At 37.5% G+C, this 20,571-nt stretch overlaps 1 protein-coding gene across 1 annotated transcript; it reads left to right on the top strand.

Annotated features, from left to right (window-relative positions):
- Window positions 1–19,044: 19,044 nt before the first annotated feature.
- On the top strand, window positions 19,045–19,962 carry LOC116903041 (vomeronasal type-1 receptor 100-like). The gene has a single exon (XM_032905343.1). The coding sequence runs from the start codon at window positions 19,045–19,047 to the stop codon at window positions 19,960–19,962; it is 918 nt and encodes a 305-aa protein (XP_032761234.1).
- The last annotated feature ends 609 nt before the right edge of the window (window positions 19,963–20,571 follow it).

Below are 20,571 nucleotides of genomic sequence, written 5' to 3' on the forward strand. Positions count from 1 at the left end.
ATCTGGTTTAGTACTTCTCTGGTGGAACTTTTGGGATCACTTAAATATACTATCTTATCATCTGCAAATAGTGATATTTTCACTTCTTCTTTTCCAAACTGTATCCCTTTGATCTCCTTTTGTTGTCTGATTGCTCTGGGTAGAACTTCAAGAACTATATTGAATAAGTAGGGAGATAGTGGGCAGCCTTGTCTAGTCCCTGATTTTAGTGGAATTGCTTCAAGTTTCTCTCCATTTAGTCTAATGCTAGCTACTGGTTTGCTGTATGTGGCTTTTACTATGTTTAGGTATGGGCCTTGAATTCCTATTCTTTCCAGGACTTTTATAATGAAGGGGTGTTGAATTTTGTGAAATGCTTTCTCAGCATCTAATGAAATGATCATCTGGTTTGTTATTTCAGGTTGTTTGTATAGTGGATGACGTTGATGATTTTCAGTATATTAAACCATCCCTGCATGCCTGGGATGAAGCCTACTTGATCATGGGGGATGATTGTTTTGATGTGCTCTTGGATTCGGTTTGCCAGAATTATATTGAGTATTTTTGCATGGATATTAATAAGGGAAATTGGTCTGAAGTTCTCTTTCTTTGTTTGGTCTCTGTGTGGTTTAGATATGAGTAATTGTGGCTTCATAGAAGGAACTGGGTAGCGCTCCATTTGTTTCAATTTTGTGGAATAGTTTGAATAGTATTGGTATGAGGTCTTCTATGAAGGTCTGATAGAATTCTGCGCTGAACCCATCTGGACTTGGGCTTTTTGGTTGGGAGAACTTTAATGACTACTTCTATTACTTTAGGAGTTATGGGGTTGTTTTAATGGTTAATCTGTTCCTCATTTAACTTTGGTACCTGGTATCTGTCTAGGAAATAGTCCATTTTCTGCAAATTTTCAAGTTTTGTTGAATATAGGCTTTTCTAGTAGGATCTGATGATCTTTTGAATTTCCTCTGTTTCTGTACTCATGTCTCCCTTTTCATTTCTGATTTTGTTAATTTGGACACACTCTCTGTCCTCTCATTAATCTGGCTAAGGGTTTATCTATCTTGTTGATTTTCTCAAAGAACCAACTTTTGGTTCTGTTGATTCTTTCTATGGTCCTTTTTGTTTCTACTTGGCTGATTTCAGCTCTGAGTTTGATTATTTCCTGCCTTCTACTCCTCCTGGGTGTATTTGCTTCTTTCTGTTCTAGAGCTTTTAGGTGTGCTGTCAAGCTGCTGACATATGCTCTCTCCTGTTTCCTTCTGCAGGCACTCAGAACTATGAGTTTTCCTTTTAGCACAGCTTTCATTGTGTCCCATATGTTTGGGTATATTGTACCTTCATTTTCATTAAATTCTAAGAAGTCTTTAATTTCTTTTTATTTATTCCTTGATCAGGTTATCATTGAGTAAAGCATTGTTCAACTTCCAAGTATATCTGGGCGTTCTTTCCTTATTGTTGTTGAAGACCAGCTTTAGCCCGTGGTGGTCTGATAGGACGCATGGGATTATTTCTATCTTTCTGTATCTGTGAGACCTGTTTTATGACCAATTAAATGGTCAGTTTTGGAGAAGATACCATGAGGTGGTGAGAAGAAGGTATATCCTTTTGTTTTAGGTTAGAATGTTCTATAAATATCTGTTAAGTCATTTTGGTTCATGACTTCTCTTAGTCTGTCTATGTCTCTGTTTAATTTCTGTTTCCTTGATTGTTTCATTGATGAGAGTGGGGTGTTGAAATCTTCTATTGTTGTGTGGAGTTCAATGTGTGCTTTGAGCTTTAGTAAGGTTTCTTTTACGTATGTAGGTGCCCTTGGATTTGTAGCATAGATATTTAGGATTGAGAGTTCATCTTGGTGGATTTTTCCTTCGAAGAATATGAAGTGTCCTTCCTTATCTTTTTTGATGACTTTTAGTTGAAAATCGATTTTATTCGAAATTAGCATGGCTACTCCAGCTGGCTTCTTCACACCATTTGCTTGGAAAGTTGTTTTCCAGCCTTTTACTCTGAGGTAGTTTCTGTCTTTGTTTCTGAGGTGTGTTTCCTGTAGGCAGCAGAATGCAGGGTCCTCATTGCATATCCAGTTTATTAGTCTATGTCTTTTTATTGCAGAGTTAAATCTATTGATGTTGAGAGATATTAAGGAATAGTGATTGTTTCTTCCTGTTATATTTGTAATTTGATGTGAGATTATGTTTGTTTGCTTTTCTTCTCTTTGTTTTGTTGTGAAGACGATTAGTTTCTTGCTTTTTTCTAGGGTGTAGCTTGCCTCCTTATGTTCGCTTTACCATTTATTTTCATTTGTAGGGCTGGATTTGTAGAAAGATATTGTGTAAACTTGATTTTGTCATTGAATATCTTGGTTTCTCCATCTATGTTAATTGAGAGTTTTGCAGGATACAGTAACCTGGGCTGGCATTTGTGTTCTCTTAGGGTCTGTATGACATCTGTTCAGGATCTTCTGGCTTCATTGTCTCTGGTGAGAAGTCTGGTGTGATTCTGATAGGTCTGCCTTTATATGTTACTTGACCTTTTTCCCTTACTGCTTTTAATATTCTTTCTTTATTTTGTGCGTTTGGTGTTTTGACTATTATGTGATGGTAGGAGTTTCTTTTCTGGCCCAATCTATTTGGAGTTCTGTAGGCTTCTTGTATGTTTATGGGCCTCTCTTTCTTTAGGTTAGGGAAGTTTTCTTCTATGATTTTGTTGACGATATTTACTGGTCCTTTCATCTGGGAGTCTTCACTCTCTTCTATATGCATTATCCTTAGATTTGTTCTTCTCATTGAGTCCTGGATATCCTGTATGTTTTGGACCAGTAGCTTTTTCCGTTTTACGTTATCTTTGACAGTTGTGTTGATGAGTTCTATGGAATCTTCTGCTTCTGAGATTCTCTCTTCTATCTCTTTTATTCTGTTTGTGATGCTTGTATCTACTGCTCCTCATCTCTTCCTTTCGTTTTCTATATCCATTGTTGTCTCCCTTTGTGCTTCTATTTCCATTTTTAATTCCTTCACCTGTTTGATTGTGTTTTCCTGGAATTCTTTCAGAGATTTTTGTGACTCCTCTCTATAGGCTTCTACTTGTTTCTTTATGTTTTCCTGCATTTCTCTATGAGAGTTCTTTATGTCTTTCTTGAAGTCCACCATCATCATGATCAAATGTTATTTTAAATCTAGATCTTGCTTTTCTGGTGTGTTTGGATATTCAGTATTTGCTTTAGCAGGAGAATTGGGCTCCAAGATGCCACGTCGTCTTGGTTTCTCTTGCTTGGGTGCCTGTGCTTGTCTCTCCCCATCATGTTGTCTATCGTGCTACTTTTTTCTGCTATTTCTGTCAGTGGTTAGGACCGTCTTATAGGCCTGTGTGTCAGGAGTGCTGTAGACCTGTTTTCCTGTTTTCTTTCAGCCAGTTATGGGAACAGAGTGTTCTGCTTTCAGGCGTGTAGTCTTTCCTGTCTACTGGTCTTCAGCTGTTCCTGTGGGCATGTGTCCTAAGTCACCCAGGTCGGTCGCTTAGAGCAGAATAGTTGGTCTTTCCTCTGGTCCCATGGCTGAAGTTGCTCCTGGGGGATGCTTTTGAGCTCTCTGTGAGGGCGGCATCCAGGAGCGCCTGCGCTGCCTTTTCTGGGGTCCCCTGTTCACCGGGGTCTCAGATGGTGTTAGGTGTTTTCCTCTGGAGTCAGAAATGTGGACAGAGTGTAGTCTCTTCTGGCTTCCCTGGAATGTCTGCCCCTCTGAAGGTTTAGCTCTCCCTCCCACGGGATTTGGGTGCAGGGAGCTGTTGACTAGGTCCCTTCAGGTCCAGGCAGTGTCTGGGCTGCAGGCGACCTGCAGCTTGAGTGCCTCCCATTTTCTCTCTTGTGTTAATCTCCGGTAATTGCCATTCTATTCCTTGGCATACATGTTTAACCTTATAAAGTCAATTATATGGTACTTGTCTTTCTGTATCTAGATTATTTATTTCAGATAATATCAAGATTTATCAAGACAATCATAGATTTTTCTTAATAGTTTGGGGGCAGCGATAGTGTTTAAAAGTTTATTATATATAAGCAAGCTCAGACACACCAAGAGAAGGCATCAGATCTCACTACAGATGGTTGTGAGCCACCATGTGGTTGCTGGGATTTGACCTCAGGACCTCTGGAAGAGCAGTCAGTGCTCTTAACCACTGAGCCATCTCTCTAGCCCTTTTAAAAAAATTATTTATTATGTATACATCATACAGCTTTCTTCCTGTATTTATGCCTGCAGGCCAGAAGAGGGCACCAGATCTCATTACAGGAAAGCCAAAATTAAGATGCTGGGAATTGAACTCAGGACTTCTGGAAGAGTAGACAGTGCTCTTAACCTCTGAGCCATTTCTCCAGCCCCCGACAATGATAGTTACATGTAACAATTTATATGGTTTAGTTTGCCATGCATAATATAACAATTGGCAATTTTTTGTATATTGGCTCTTATAAATAGGGCCAAAATAAATACAGAATGCAATTAAATTTTGGAACATCAGTTCAATGTCCTGTATTTAATTTACAAACCAGGATCATGTTTGCATTTTATGATTCTACTTGGAATCTTGGTGAGTTAGCACAGTAGTATTTCACACAGTCCCTGTACCAATCTACCCTTTCTTCAGAACTGAATAGCTATTCATTTTGCTACACATTCTGACCTTTGCTATCTGTTGAGATTTTGATAAAAGTCATTTTAATATATGGGAGGTAATATCACATATTGTTTTGGGTTGCCTCTCCATAATAATTAGTAACACTCTGCATGTTTTCACACATTGGTTGGCAATTTATATTACTGGAAAGAAATGTTATTCAGATCTTATTTTCAAATCGAGTTATTTGTGTATTTATATTAAGAGTTCTTTGTGTATTACAATAGACTATTTATTTATTTTTTATTTATTTTTTTATGTTTATTAACTTGAGTATTTCTTTTTTACAGTTTGATTGTTATTCCCCTTTTGGGACAATATACCCCTAAACCCTCTCCCTCCCCTTCTATATGGGTGTTCCCCTTCCCATCCTCCCCCCATTACTGCCCTCCCCTCAACAATCACGTTCACTGGGGGTTCAGTCTTAGCAGGACCAAGGGCTTCCCCTTTCCCCTTCTTACTAGGCTATTCATTGCTACCTATGAGGTTGGAGACCAGGGTCAGTCCATGTATAGTCTTCTGGTAGTGGCTTAGTCCCTGGAAGCTCTGGTTGGTTGTCATTGTTGTTCATACGGGGTCTCGAGCCCCTTCAAGCTCTTCCAGTCCTTTCTCTGATTACTTCAACGGGGGTCTCCGTTTAGCTCTCCCTCCCATGGGATTTGGGTGCAGGGAGCTTTTGATCGGGTCCTTTCAGATCTGGGCAGTGTCTGGACCACAGGGGACCTGCTGCTTGAGTGTCCCTATCTTCTGGTTCCCAGAGGCCCTATACAGTTTCCTCTTGGGCCAGGGATGTGGGCAGGGGTGGGCAGTATTGGTGTTCTCTCCTACTCTGCAGTCTCAGGGGTGCCTACCTGTCTGGGAGGTGAGCTCTCTCTCCCAAGGGGTTTGGGAGCTGGGAACTGTGGGCTGGGATCAGTGAGGTTGGGGCCCCAGCTGAAAACCAGAAGTGTCCAGTCCCAGAGGAATTTTGCCTCTGTGTCCTGAGTCCAACACACAGGTAGCTTGGAGCAGAAAAGTTGGTCTTACCTGTTGTCCCCCTGCTGAAGTTTCTCATGGGGGTTTGACTTTTAGCTCTCTGTGAAGACAGCAACCAGGAGCCCAAATAGGATTCTTATCTTCTACTGAAATCTCAGGTAGACTGGGTCTGCTAGATCTTTGGCTCAAGGTGCAAAGCAGCCTGCACCATAGTACAGACTTATGGAAGAATATTATGTTATTCAAGCACTACTCAAAGCTAGAAGTTTTCCAAGTGCCTTTGTGTATGGGATGGAGTAAAATGTGCAAGTAAGAAATGTGCTATCCCCAGAATCTATGTAAGCCCACTAAGCATTCTTTTTCTTTCTTGGTCATAGGAAGCAGCAGGTATAGAAGGAATATTTCTATAACCTCCTAAAATGGACCCCTAGAAATTTCACCACTTAAGCATGCCCTTGAATTTTTTTTGAAATTATTTTCTTATCTTCTAATGTGCATGTGATTTATCAAAAAGTCCCAAAGGGAATAGAATATTTCTGTTCTTCCAATGGTGTTTTAAACTCTTCCAGCTCCTTCAGTCTTTTCTCTAACTCCTCCATTGGGGTCCCTTATTCTGCCAATGGTTAGCTGCATGCATCCTTATCTGTGTCATTAGGGCTCTAGCAGAGCTGAGACACCCATATCTGGCTCCTGCCAGCAAGCAGTTTTTGGCATCAGCAATAGTGACTGGATTTGGTGACTGCATATGGGATTGAGCCCCAGGTGAGGCAGTCTCTAGATGGCCTGTTCTTCAGTCTCTGCTCCACTCTTTGTCCCTATATTTCCTCCTGTAAGTATTTTGTTCTCCCTTCTAAGAAGAACTGAATGAAGCATCCGCACTTTGGTCATCCTTCTTCTTGAGCTTCATATGATCTGTGAAATTTTTTGGGACAATCACCACTTATTAGTGAGTGTGCATGCCATGTGTGTTCTTTTGTGACTGAATTACCTCACTCCAGATAATATTTTCTAGGTTCATTCATGTGCCTAAGAATTTCATGTAGTCATCAGTTTTAATAGCTGAGTAGTACTCCTTTGTGTAATGGACCACATTTTCTGTATTCAGTCTTCTGTTGGAGGATATCGGGTTCTTGTCAGCTTCTGGCTATTAAAAATAAAGCTGTTATGAACATAGTGGAGCATCATGTGACCTTCTTTTATGTTGGAGCATCCTTTGGCTGTATGCCCAGGAGTGGGAGGACTGAAACCTCAGGTAGAATTAGGTCCAATTTTCTGAGAAACCGCCAGACTGATTTCCAGAGTGGTTGTACCAGCTTGCAAACCCACCAGCAAAGAGGAGGGTTCCTATTTCTCAGCATCTTGCCCAGCATCTGCTGTCATCTGAGATCTGATCATAGCCATTCTGACTGCTGTGAAGTGGTATCTCAGGGTTGTTTTGATTTGCATTTCCCTGATGACTAAGAAGGTTGAACATTTCTTTAGGTACTTCTCAGCCACTTGATATTCCTCAGCTGAGAATTCTTTGTTGAGCTCTATATCCCATTTTTTTAATTGGATTATTTGACTATCTGCATTCTATCTTCTTGAGTTCTTTGTATATATTAGATATTAGCCCTCTATTGGATATAGGATAGGTAAAGTCCTTTTACCGATCTGTTGGGTGCTGTTTTGTCCTATTGACAGTGTCCTTTGCCTTACAGAAACTTTGCAATTTTATGAGGTTCTGTTTGTCAATTCTTGATCTTAGAACATAAGCCATTGGTGTTCTGTTCAGGAAAATTTCCCCTGTGCCTATGTGTTTGAGGCTCTTCCCCACTTTCTCTTATATCAGTTTCAGTGTACCTGGGTTTATGTGAAGGTCTTTGATCCACTTTGTACAGGGCAATAAGAATGGATTGATTTGCATTCTTCTACATGCTGACCTCCAGTTGAACCTGTACTGTTTGTTGATAATTCTGTCTTTTTCTCACTGGATGCCTAGATTGGGCAGATCTACCACTACACTACTCTATTCCCTAGCTATGGGATACCTTATAACTTGCAGATTCTTCAGGCCATGTGCTTCATCTCCATCTCCCTTTCACCTCTCCCTCCTCAGTCTTCCCCTTATCCCTTCCTCTCTCTCCCTGGAATTCTCAGTTCTACCTTCCCTTCCCCTGCCCAATTACTGTCTCTAGCCTTTATTTTACAAGTTAAAATGGGGAAAAGTTCTAGGTGAAGACAACTGAGTATTTGCTTCACTCCTCTTGCTAGGCAGCCTCTTTTGGGGGAATCTTAATTACTATCAAAATACAAACAGCACCAGGGCAACCCACAGAGGTGCATTTCCTGTATGGAGCAAAAGGCTTGGTCCTGCTTACATATCCATTCTGTTAGTCTGTCTTTTTATTGGGGGAAATGAGCTCATTGATGTTAAGAGATATTAAGGAATATTGATTGTTGTTCCCTGTTATGTTTGTTGTTACTGGTGTAATTTTGTGTTTGTGACTTTCTTCTTCTGAGTTTGTTGCAAGAAGATTACTTTCTTGCTTTGTCTAGGGTATAGTTTCCCTCCTTGTTTGGAGTTTTCCATCTATTATCCTTTGTAGGGTTGGATTGGTTTTGTTATGGAATATCTTGATTTCACCATCTATGCTAATTGAGAGTTGTGCTGGATATAGTGGCCTGGGTTGGCCTTTGTGTTGTCTTAGGTTCTGTGTGACATCTGTCCTGGATCTTCTTGCTTTTATAGTCTCTGTTGACAAGTCTGCTGTAGTTCTTATCAATCTGCCTTTATATGTTACTTGACCTTTTTCCCTTACTGCTTTTAATATTCTTTCTTTTTCTGTGTGTATTTGGTGTTTTGACTATTATGTGATAGAAGGAATTCCTTTCTGGTCCAATCTATTTGGAGTTCAATAGGCTTCTTGTATGTTTATGGGCATCCCTTTCTTTATGTTAGGGAATTTTCTTCTATAATTTTGTTGAAGTTATTTACTGGCCCTTTTAGTTGTGAATCTTCACTCTCTTCTATAACTATTTTTTTAGGTTTGGTCTTCTCAATGTGTCCTGGATTTCTTTTTGGTTAGGAGCTTTTTGCTTTTTGCATTTTCTTTGACTACTGTGTCAATGTTTTGTATGGTATTTTCTACTCCTGAAATTCTTTCTTCGATCTGTTGTGTTTTGTTGGTGATGCTTGTGTTTATGACTCCTGATCTTTTTCCTACGTTTTCTTTCTCCAGGGTTGACTCCCTTTGTGATTTCTTTATGGTTTCTATTTCCATTTTTAAATCCTGGATGGTTTTCTTCAATTCCTTCACCTGTTTGGTTGCGTTTTCCTGTAATTCTTAAAGGGATTTTAGTGTTTCCTCTTTAAGGGCTTCTACTTGTTTACCTGTATTGTCTTGTATTTCTTTGAGTTAGTTATTTATGTCCTTCTTAAAGTCCTCTATCATCATCCTGAGATGTGAGTTTAAAGCAAAGTCTTGCTTCTCGGCTGTGTTGGGATATCCAGTATTTGCTGTGGTTGGAGAACTGCGTTCTGATAATGCCATAGTCTTGGTTTCTGTTGCTTAGGTTCTTGCACTTGTATCTCGACATCTGCTTTTCTCTGATGTTAGTTGGTCTTGTTGTCTCTAACTGTAACTTGTCTCTGCTGTAGGCCTGTGAGACTCTGATCTTAGGAGTGAGAGCACTTCTGGGAGACCAGCTCTCTCAGGGAGGTTTTTGGGTCATAAAACTGTGGAATAGCCCCAGCCCTGGGCACAGATGGGGTCCACAAAAGTCCTGTCCTCAGCCATCCCTGTGGCTCCCTCACCCTGTCAACTCAAGGTGTGTCTCTCCTTAAACAGTCAATGGAGATAAAGTGGGGTCCCACCTGTGGTTTGTGGGTTTAGGAGGGAGAGTGCTCTTGGCAGCCCATCTGTCTGTGGCAGGTTTTGTGTCTGAGGGTTGTGGGACATCCCTATCTCTCGCCCAGATGGAGACCAGAAGGGTACCTTCTCAGACTGCTCTGTGGCTCACAAGCCCTATGCACTCCTTGCTGGCCTCTCCTTGCACAGTCATTGGAGAGAAAATGGAGTCCTACCTGTGGGCTGTGGTTGTAGGAGGGAGAGTGCTCCTCACTGACCAGCTCTCTAAAGGCAGATTTTGTGTCAAAGGGCTCTGGAACAGCTGCAGCTCTGGGTGCAGATGGAGAATGGAAGGCTCAGTAAAACTCTTGATTCAGGCTTCAATATGTGTGCGCTAAGTACTAAAAGTGGGTCCTCTGAAAGTGTACAATGGGTCTTTACAACTAAGCCATTTCTCTTCTATCAGGAAATTTAGATGTAAATACTGAACCCACTTGAATAAAACAAATACCCTGAAATTAAATAGCTTTTCATCAACATTAAACAAAGGTATCTCAGGCATACGCTTATCATTTGCTGCAAACCATCTTTTCAGAAATCCATCAGCAAACTTGATAACACACACTTATTTTGAATGCTATGTTGTGCATATAAATCTTGCAACTTCCTCTATTCATCCACAACTACCCTTGGCTTAGGCACCCTGTTGTGTAATTCTTTATCTACAGTCCTCTTCCTCAATGCCCATAGGAGCAACTAGTCCACAGATATCAGTATATCAATCTGAATTTCAAAAGTGCCAGAAATGTAGCTGCTCCCTATTATCTCTTCATACCTATAATACCTACACCATCTGGGTGAGTTGTACACTACCAAATTGATTACCTGTGTCTAGAACACAGATTTTGTGTAATGACTCTCAAGAATACTTTTAAGATTTTAATTCAATGATACTGGTGTCTTTCCAATCACCACTAATTTCTCAGTCCTTGTGGATAAGAATAGAGTATTCCAGCAAAGAAAACAACTTTAGAAGTTCTTGCTTCTTGTTAATAACAGTTAATAACTCTCAGCACCTACTGAGAGTCTCTCTGGATCTCTGCAATTCTGTAACAAGATCTGCAGCTATTTAGATGCCAAAAGGCAAATGTTACATCCAAGATCATATGTTGATCATTTCACACTCATTTATTGCATAGCCAGATAGCCATAACTGTGGAATCTTCATTGAATAACAAATGGCCATGATAGAGTCTTTAAACTGTCCTCTTTAATTACAAAAGGCAGGCCTCCATCATCCATACTGTTCTCTCAGAGTCCAAACTCCTAGAGTACAATCCACCAAGTTCTCAACATTCAATGGATTTGCTAATCCAAAGTTCCAATGCATGCCCACAATCTCTCAAAGGAATACATCAATATCAACTTGACTTGGGCTCACTATTGATGTGACAAACATCATGATCAAAAGCAAGTTGAGTTCGAAGAGATTTATTTGCCTTATACTTCCACATGTTAATCTTTTGTTGGAAGAGGTCAGAACAAAAATACAAGGAGGGCAGGAAACTGGAGGCAGGATTACTCTAGAGGCTATGGAAGGGTGCAGCTTAGGGTTTGCAGTATGTGGCATGCACATCCTGCTTTCCTTTAGGAGCCAGGACCATAAGACCAGGATGGCATCATGTAACTTCTCCACCAATCACTTATAGTACCCTACAGAAATGTTTACAGTTAGATCATTTGGAGACATTTTTAATTTCTTTCTCTTATTTTTTCATTGATTTATTTTATCAGCTTTACATCCAGATCACAGCCCATGTCCCTTGGAGACATTTTCTCAATTGAGGCTTCCTCCTGTCGCAGAAATTTAGCTTGTGTCAAGGTATAATACTATCTAAAACATGGATCTACTTTCATTCTTTGGTTAGATATCAAGTAATGCCATGCTAGTTTTAAATATAGGGGCTAATTATGCATCATGCCTACCTATAGCTTACTCTTTTTCATGGTTACTATATAGGAAAATTACAAGTCCCCTATTGAGAGTCTCTCTCTATCTCTGCAATTCTTTAACAAGATCTCCAGTTATCCAGACCCCAAAAGGTAAATGCTACATCCAAGGCCATATGTTGATCATTTCACACTCATCCATAGCATTTTCCTCTTCATTCTTTTAGTTAATTATGTTATCCCTTCTGTAAACAGGAAGAAATAGAAAGAGAAAGTCAGAAGAAAGTGAAAAATTTAGTGGTAGGAAAGAGAAAGGAGGAAAGGGTACAACTTTCTAAGACTTCCCAAGTGCTCAAGTTCCTGGAGAATGGCAAATATCCCAATTCTCACATTGAAAAGTTTACAAGTCTAAGACATGCCTCCTGTTGGGTACTGAAATCATCTATTGTTAATGGATTCATGTTACTCTGTGTCTTTTAATCCAATTGCATTTTATCTTCTATATGAAATCATATGTCCTTGAATTGATACATATATTGTAGGATGTTAATGACTTCTTGGTCAATTGTTTCCTTGATTAGAATGAAAAGTCCCTCTTCTCATGAGTTTCAGTTCAAAGTCTATTTTGGCAAATGTTAAGATAATTTCACTTGCTGTTATCTTCTGGTTGCATTGGAGAGCTTTTTTCTATCCTTTTACTCTAAGGTCATGTCTATCTTAACACTAAGATGTGTTTCAGAAAAAAATTATTTTTTATTCATTCAGTTATTCTCTGATTTTGAATGGAGGATTGAAGCCATTCATGTTTGAATAATTATTTAAATCTGTGTTTTAGATTTGGCCATTCTACTGTTGATTTTTGGTGTCCTGTCAGTGGTACTTTGTCTTTTCCTATCTGTACCTTTATATTTTCGTCTCTCTGTTATTCTCATTTCTACCTTCAGCCCAAAAATATTACTACTCATATTGCCTTATGTTTGGTAACCTGAATACAAATGCACAACACACACACACACACACACACACACACACACACACACACACACACACACACACAGGCTGTTTATTTCTCTATGTTGTGGACATTTGTACTTAGTCTTCAATCACAATAGTAGTTTTACTAGGTATATTATTTTAGATTGACTGTCATTTATGACCTGAGATGCATTTCTGCAGACTTTTCTGGTTTTGAAAGTTTAACTTGAGAAATCAGCTGTTCTTTCTCCATTAATCTGTAATTAGGAGAGTTCACTTTTCCATTTGATGGGTTTTCTTTGTCACTTGCAGTTTTTCTCTTAGAGCTTTCAATCCAGTTTTGTTTTGTATTCTTACTGTTTTAACTATAAGATGCATATGAACTTTGTTAATGTTCTTGTCATATTTTATTCTGTGTGCTTATTATATTTGTATGGATGTGGGTTTGTGGCAGTATTCTTCAATGACCTTGTTGAAGGACTTTTGTTTGCCACTCACTTGGGATTTTACTCTATGGCCTGTGACTATAATTTCAAATTTTGATTTATTCCATGGTGTCCTACATACACAATACTTCTACACACTTTACCAAGTGAACCATATTTCTAGACCAACAGCCTGATTTCTGCTGATAATAGAGTTATATTACCTCCCATCTGTTTACTCTGTAAAAAATGGCTTTCCTCAAGTATGATTTTTGGGGGTAACAGTTTGATAATTTTAGCAAAATAGATGTTGATTTTTATGTGAGTCTATGAAGCCACTGTCAAGTATGTGTGGAGGATACCATGAATGCTTAGGAAGCAGTTTGGATACCTTGGGATTGTTTTTCTACTTCCTTTCAATGGGATATTATTGCTGTTACTTTTGTTATTCACAAGGACTGTATCTATTCATCCACACACAGAGTTAATGCCTGGAGAGAATAGGTCACATTTGGGAAACCTAGAGTTCAACTGTGTCTATACCACTGTTCTCCTGAAATTAGAGAAGTTTACTTTTTCCATTTGATGGTGCCCATTTTTAACAACCTTGAAGTCAAAGCTGCCTTTTCCAGATGACAAAGTATGGGTGTAGAGGGAGATGAGCTAATGGCATTTCTTCCATATAACTACTTCTTCAGGTCTCATTCTCCATAGATGTTGACAAAGACCCAGGTGGGTGAGTGTTTCTTTTTCTCTGCATCATAGTGAGAGCAGTAAGTAGGTGTTAGAATTAAGCAGGGTTCTATAGTACATCGAGAAGTCTCTGCTTAGAATTTTACTTTTGCATTATATTACACCATAAGCAAACAAAAGAGATGCTTGCAGACATAAAAATATCAATGTAATGATTAATAAGAACATGGATTTCACTAAATTTGATTTTTTATTATATAGGTGAGAGTAGAAATGGTTATTGGGAGGAGGAAAAGGCCCAGTAGAATTGTGAATAAAAACAGGAAATGTTCATAGGGGAAGATAATCAATAGGTATTTTATATTAAATGAAAATATTATCAAACCCATCACTTTCTACAGGGATTGTACACTGATAAATATTTTATATGTAGCTCCAGTCTCAACCTTTAACAAGCATATAATATAGAACATTTTCTGGACAGTGTTCTCTAATGATTCTTAGATCATGGTTTCACCTAGGTATGGCCAACTGTGTTATTTTTCCATCCCTGTATCAAAATACCTGGGATATCTTAGAGGGTAAAAAACAAATCACAGACATTTCTTGGTGAGCAGGAGTACTTATTAAGGTACATTAATATGCCTTATATTATGCTAATATAAGGAACATACTTTGTATGTTCTAATTTACTACATTGCTTAAGTTAGCTGACTAGTATGTATTTATTAATATAAAACAAGAATATAAAGCATATATTAACTAATTTAACATTTCTCAGTAATTTTCTGGTATGGTAAGTTTAACTATACTTAGGAATTCTTAGGAAAGTTTCCATTAATGATATAGTAAAGCATAAATCCCTTTTAACATCATAAAAGTTTTATATGTTTTACATATATTGATTAATCTACTACAATGATTTCTAAAATTTAGATCATTTATAGGCACTTCAAAAATATTTGGAAAGCTCACCTCACTTTTAAATTCATGTAAAATTATCCTTACATAAATGTAAACTGGATAATTTTCAGTAGGAGTTTTAATTATTTTACTTAAATGAAGTAATTTTTCTTATTTCAAGTTTTATAAATTGAATTTTGTAACATTAATTCTGAATGATAATGAGTAAGCTATTCATTCAATAGCCATGAGAAAAGTATTTGCAATTCTTGAACAGTACAAAATCATTTAATATCAGGCTGGAGAGATGGCTCAGTGGTTAAGACCACTGACTGCTCTTCCAGAGATCCTGAGTTCAATTCCCAGCAACTACACGGTGGCTCACAGCCATCTGTAATGGGATCCAATGCCCTCTTCTGGTGTGTCTGAAAACAGCTACAGTGTACTCATAAAATAAATATACCCTTAAAAAATAAAAAAAAAATCATTTAATATTGAAACCCCTAATGTTTCCTTCAATAGTTTCAAATTTGAATTGCTTTCTAGAATATCATTTGTATATACACACACACACAATACACACACAAAATGCCAACAAAATTTGTTTTTGTGATAAATATTACAAGTCCATTTTTTATTTTCCTGATATATATACATATATACATATATATGTGTATATATATATATATGATTAAAATTGAAAATAAAGGCAGTTGTGGTGGCACATGCCTATTATCAAAGCACTTTGAAAGCTAAGGCAGAAGAATCATGGGTTTCATCAAAGTATGTCTGAACTATATGTTGAGAACTGTCTGTCCCTCTCCCTCTCCCTCTTCCCATCCTCTGTCTGACTGTCTCTCTCCCTCACAGACACAGACACAAATACTAGATTAAAGTGAAGAACTGACAATGTAGAATTATGAAATTATTTTCAATAACATGTAATGAAATAATGCCAGCAACTGCCATTAATTCTCTGGCCACAGAGTATGAAAAATGTAAAAAAACAGTTGTCAGAAACTGTTTATGTTTTTTAGCCATTGCAGAATTTTCAATTTTTAAGCATTACAGATTTTTCAGTTTGTTTTGAATAATTTACTATAAAATCTACACTGGTACACTAGGCAGGACCATTGTGGATCTGATCCTGTCACCCAGAAAACAAAGGACACATTCTTCATTTTCCTTAAGTTCATCTTACTTCATGAACATTGTTTAATGTACCTCTCTTTCTCTCACTCAACTAAAGAGGTATAAACATATTCATGATAGCAACTCCAGAACTCACTATATTGGTCTATTCTTACATCTGATAGTCCAACAATCTCTTTTTCTCTTTCTTTCTCTCTTACACACACACACACACACACACACACACACACACACACACACACCAAATTTCCACTGAACATTCTCATATATTCCTTAAACTTACCCAACAAGTTATTATTGCTAATATTAGTTATAAGTAGTAAAATTCATTTATTTATATGAAACATAAGCTAGATCTATCAAACAAATATTAATTTAATGTATATCAGTAATTTTCTAGTCTGTTAAGTTTGCATATAACTAGGAATTCTTAGGAAAGTTACAGATCACAGCTAAGTAAGGCATAAAGCATTCTGAACAACATATAAGTTTCAAATGTTTATGTAGATTTGTTTAATATCTTGTAAAGCATTCTAATAAAATAAAAAACTTGCACCACGCACTGTGACAGTGCTCTGACAGGATTGCTGCCCCACGGTCTCTGCAGCAATACCTCTGCTGCTTCATCTCAGGGGAACTGGCTCATAACTGTGAGATTATAACATCCTACTCATTAGCTCTGTGCTTCCATTTAAACCTGTGCCAAGTTCAATTTCCAACAAACAATTTAAGAGGATCAGGTAATAATTACTACTTTATTAAAAATAACAAGTATTGCTGGCTATCTCTTTTATTATTTATTTTTTAGTTATTTCATGAACTAATTTGAATGGCCAAGTTTTTCATCTATCTGAGATTCCTAAAATTGTGTTGTTGACAATGAACTGTACATCAGCCAACAAATTCATTTGTCACCTGAAAGTCACATACTTATTTTAATTTCTTTCTGCGTAGTCATACAGCTCATTATGCTAAATGTGGTAAAGGTTAAAATGAAAATAATATTTTTGAATTACTATCATTTTTTGTCCCCCACATTACTACATCTTCAAAAACAATACAAAGATGGCTATATGTGCATAAAACAAAATTGTTCTAAAATATTGGAATGAGGAAGAGGTTAAGTGACTGTTCACAGAGAATGTAGAGCTATGTATGAAGACGCTTCTCTCTCTCTCTGCCTCTGCCTTCGTCTCTGTCTCTGTCTCTCTATCTCAGTCTCTCTGTCTCCCTTTGTGTGTGTGTGTGTGTGTGTGTGTGTGTGTGTGTGTGTGTGTTTGCCCTCCCTTTTGTGTGGCATTCCTCTTCATACAGCTGGCTGCAAACTGCTTAGTGTTTTGGTCTGGGTCACTTAAATAACTGAGGGTTTCTCCTCTGTTACAAATGTTTATTGATATAGTCTGGGTTTTTACTACTTACAACAAAATATTGCAGGTTAAATTAACATGGAAGCCTTGAATGCTGTCTATTTCTTTTCAAATAAAACATGATTTTCTCAATGCATATATCTGTGTTTTTACCCATGTCAGCTTTGCTCTTTTTTACCACTAAATCTCAACTCCACTGAGTCCCAAATAAAGATGCCAATTTATGAGGTAGAAGGGGCTAATTTTACATTTTACATTAATATCTTTTATCTTATTAGCATCTATTATATCAAGTATTTTTTACTTGAATAATTTATGTATGTATGTATGTATATATATATATATATATTGCCTACATATATTACCTGTGTACCACTTGTGTGCCTTGTCAGACAGGGCAATGTATCTGCTTGAACTATAGTCCTAGATGGTACATGAATGATCACGTCATTGCTGACAATCAAACCCATGTCTTTGCAAAAGCAAACAGTGCTCTTGACCACTGAGCTACATCTTTATCCTGTATACTTGAGTTTCTAAAAACAGAACATCATGATGTAGCTACTGTAAATGTTATGTTGGTAAGAGAATCAGATGTTTGACTCTGGTGATTCAGATGAATCCATTCCTTTACAAGATTAAGATTTTTTTAGGAACAAATTTATGTATACATAAAATGTGTGAATTATGCTGTCTTATTCATGGATATGTTATAGGATGGTCTTGGGCACTACCTTCTGTATTATTTTTTATACATCTATGTATGCATGTATATACATATATGGACTATACTAGAGAAGTGCAAGATAAAATTAGGCAAACATTTTCTTACAAAAATCTGGGCCAGTGTAGTTGTTTTCTCTTTCTCTATCACAAGCTAACTTTAATGTACTAAATCAAATTAATTGAATGGGAAGAAATCTGTTTTAAACTATAAATTCACAAGCAGCCTCACAATCTGGTCATCTTCAGCAAGTTCATGTTTGTCATAATGTTTGGCAAATAGTGGTTCTCTTAATGTCACATTCCCTTTTGTTGGAGGCTCCAAATGCTATATCTTCAGGTGTGATTGGTAGTAACTACAGAAACCAGGAAGGAAAAAATGACACCATTGCCAGAATAGGGGCTGGGGATGGGAGCAATGGAGGAGCAAATTTCAAAGGCACAAAGTGTCTTTACAGGAAAATGGAAAGGGGGCTTCTTAGAGAGTGGAGGGAGATAAATACTGAAGAAAGAATTAGGTAAAATATCAACAGGAATGGCTGAAAAGAAATAACTTCTTATTCTATTAACAATTTATAATTCCATTCAAAAGGAAAATAAAAACAGTATTTGCCACTATAGGTGGGAGTTAGTTTTTTAAACCTGAAAGTCAGTCCCATAAATTATGATGAGATGGAAACTAAACTGGTCTCCCTCTATGAATACTTATAATGATAATTAATGGTTACAGGATGTAGAAAGTACACAAATTGTCTCAAACTGTATCTAGTCTTAAATTCAGATTATGCACTTCTTTGAAAAAGGAACATAAAAATAGATGACTTGAGGAAGATGTTTTGCTAATTAAAATAGTGGAATTATCATGAATTAGCAGAGTTCTTTCATTAGAATTGTGAATGAAAACATAGATATTTGCACAAAATAGAGCACAGTAAGATAATGGACTCCTGTCAGGTTTTTTTTTCCTGATATTTTTTGTGACTATTTCCCATATCAGCATAAGTTTTATTCAGTTTTACCAATGTGATTATCTGTGTTCATCACTACTCTTTTAGGTGTTAAGTATAAAATGAATCAATTTAAATAAACAGAATTGGATTTCTTAGGCCTGAGACTTAGCAGTAGAAAGTCGCAAATAATGAATTCTGTATAAATATGTGTGAATGAATTTACTGTTCATAATATTGTATGTATATAGGCAATACATGAAAGGCATATAGAAATGAAAAATCTGGAACACAGAAAGTTAAAGAGACAAGCCCATCATCAACTAGCATGGAAGATAAAATGAGGATTTAATTTTATTATCCAGTGTTTCACAAGCTTGATGTATACTCTATTTTTTTCAGATATTTGAAAAAAACTTCCACTATGTTCTTAAGATGAATACAATTTTCACTTATGTCCTCATTCAAGAATATCCTTTATTTCCAGGCTGGACTTGGAATCCTAGCAAATATGTCACTTCTTTGCTTCTACATTTTTATAATCCTAGGTCACAGACCTAGGCCCACAGACTTGATCTCCTGTCAACTGACCTTCATTCACATAATGATGTTCCTCATTGGAGGGGACCTTTTGCTTACAAATGTATTTGAGTCATTGAACATTGATAATGACTTCAAATGTAAGGCAACTTTTTACATAAGCAGGGTGATGAGAGGCCTCTCTATCTGTACCACCTGCCTCCTGAGTGTGTTCCAGGCTGTCACTATAAGTCCCAGTACCTCTTCTTTGGCAAAGTTTAAGCAAAAACTGAAAAAATATATGATCCATGTTTTCTTGTGTATTTGGTCTTTCAGTTTGTCCTACAGTAGTAGCCGGATCTTCTATGTTCATGGTTTTACTAATGTGAGTGAGACTAACCAAATGCAGGTTACTAAATCCTGCACACTCGTCCGCATGCGCTCCATCATCAGAGTATTTATTTTTACAGTGACAACCTCTAGAGATGTGTTTCTTGTAGGAGTCATGCTGTCCACAAGCGCATACATGGTGATTATCTTGTGCAGACATCAGAGGCAATGCAAGCATCTTCATAGCATCAGACACCTAAGAGCATCCCCTGAGAAAAGAGCCACCCAGACCATCTTGCTGCTGGTGGTTTTCTTTGTGGTCATGTACTGGGTGGACTTCATCATCTCAACCACATCAGTCCTGCTGTGGATGTATGACCCTGTCGTCCTCAGGGTTCAGAAGTTTGTGGTGTATGCCTATCCAACAATTAGCCCTTTCGTACAAATCAGTTCTGATAACAGAATAATCATTATGCTAAAACTCATGCACTCAAAGCACCAGCAGAGGTTTTTTAAAAAATAAATTTTCTCTTTTCTTTAAAAACTTACTAATTTATTATTTATTCCTACCTGTGAGTGTATGTATGTGTGCACTCCTGGGACTCACAAAGGTGAGAAGATATCATGACATCCCCTGGAACTGAACTTCCAGATGACTATAAGGAATCATTCTGTTCAGCACCAATTATTTTTTTCTAAAATACATTTTTTAAAAAATGTAATGGCCCTAGCACATATGTAGCAGATGTATAGCTCAGTCTCCATGTGGATTCCCTCAACATGTGGTGCCTCTTCCTAAAGCTGCTACCTGTCATGGAATCCATTCCCCAACAGAGCTGCCTTGTCTGGCCTCAGTTGGGGAGGATGCACCTAACCCTGAAGAGACTTTATATACCTGGGTGGGATGATACAGTGGGGTGGAGCACCATCTCACAGGAGAAGGAGATGAGGAATGGGGAGTGGAAGTTTGTGAGTGGGACACTATTTGAGAATTAAATGAATGAATAAATGAATAAATACATAAATGCATAAATTTCTGTCAAAATTAAACTTTGATGGTTCAGGTAGCAAAGCAGGATTCTTCATATGATTTAATTAAAATATGTGGTATTACACATATACATTCTTTTGA

Source organism: Rattus rattus, chromosome 6, assembly GCF_011064425.1.
Source record: "Rattus rattus isolate New Zealand chromosome 6, Rrattus_CSIRO_v1, whole genome shotgun sequence".
In the NCBI taxonomy this organism is placed as follows: Eukaryota; Metazoa; Chordata; class Mammalia; order Rodentia; family Muridae; genus Rattus; species Rattus rattus.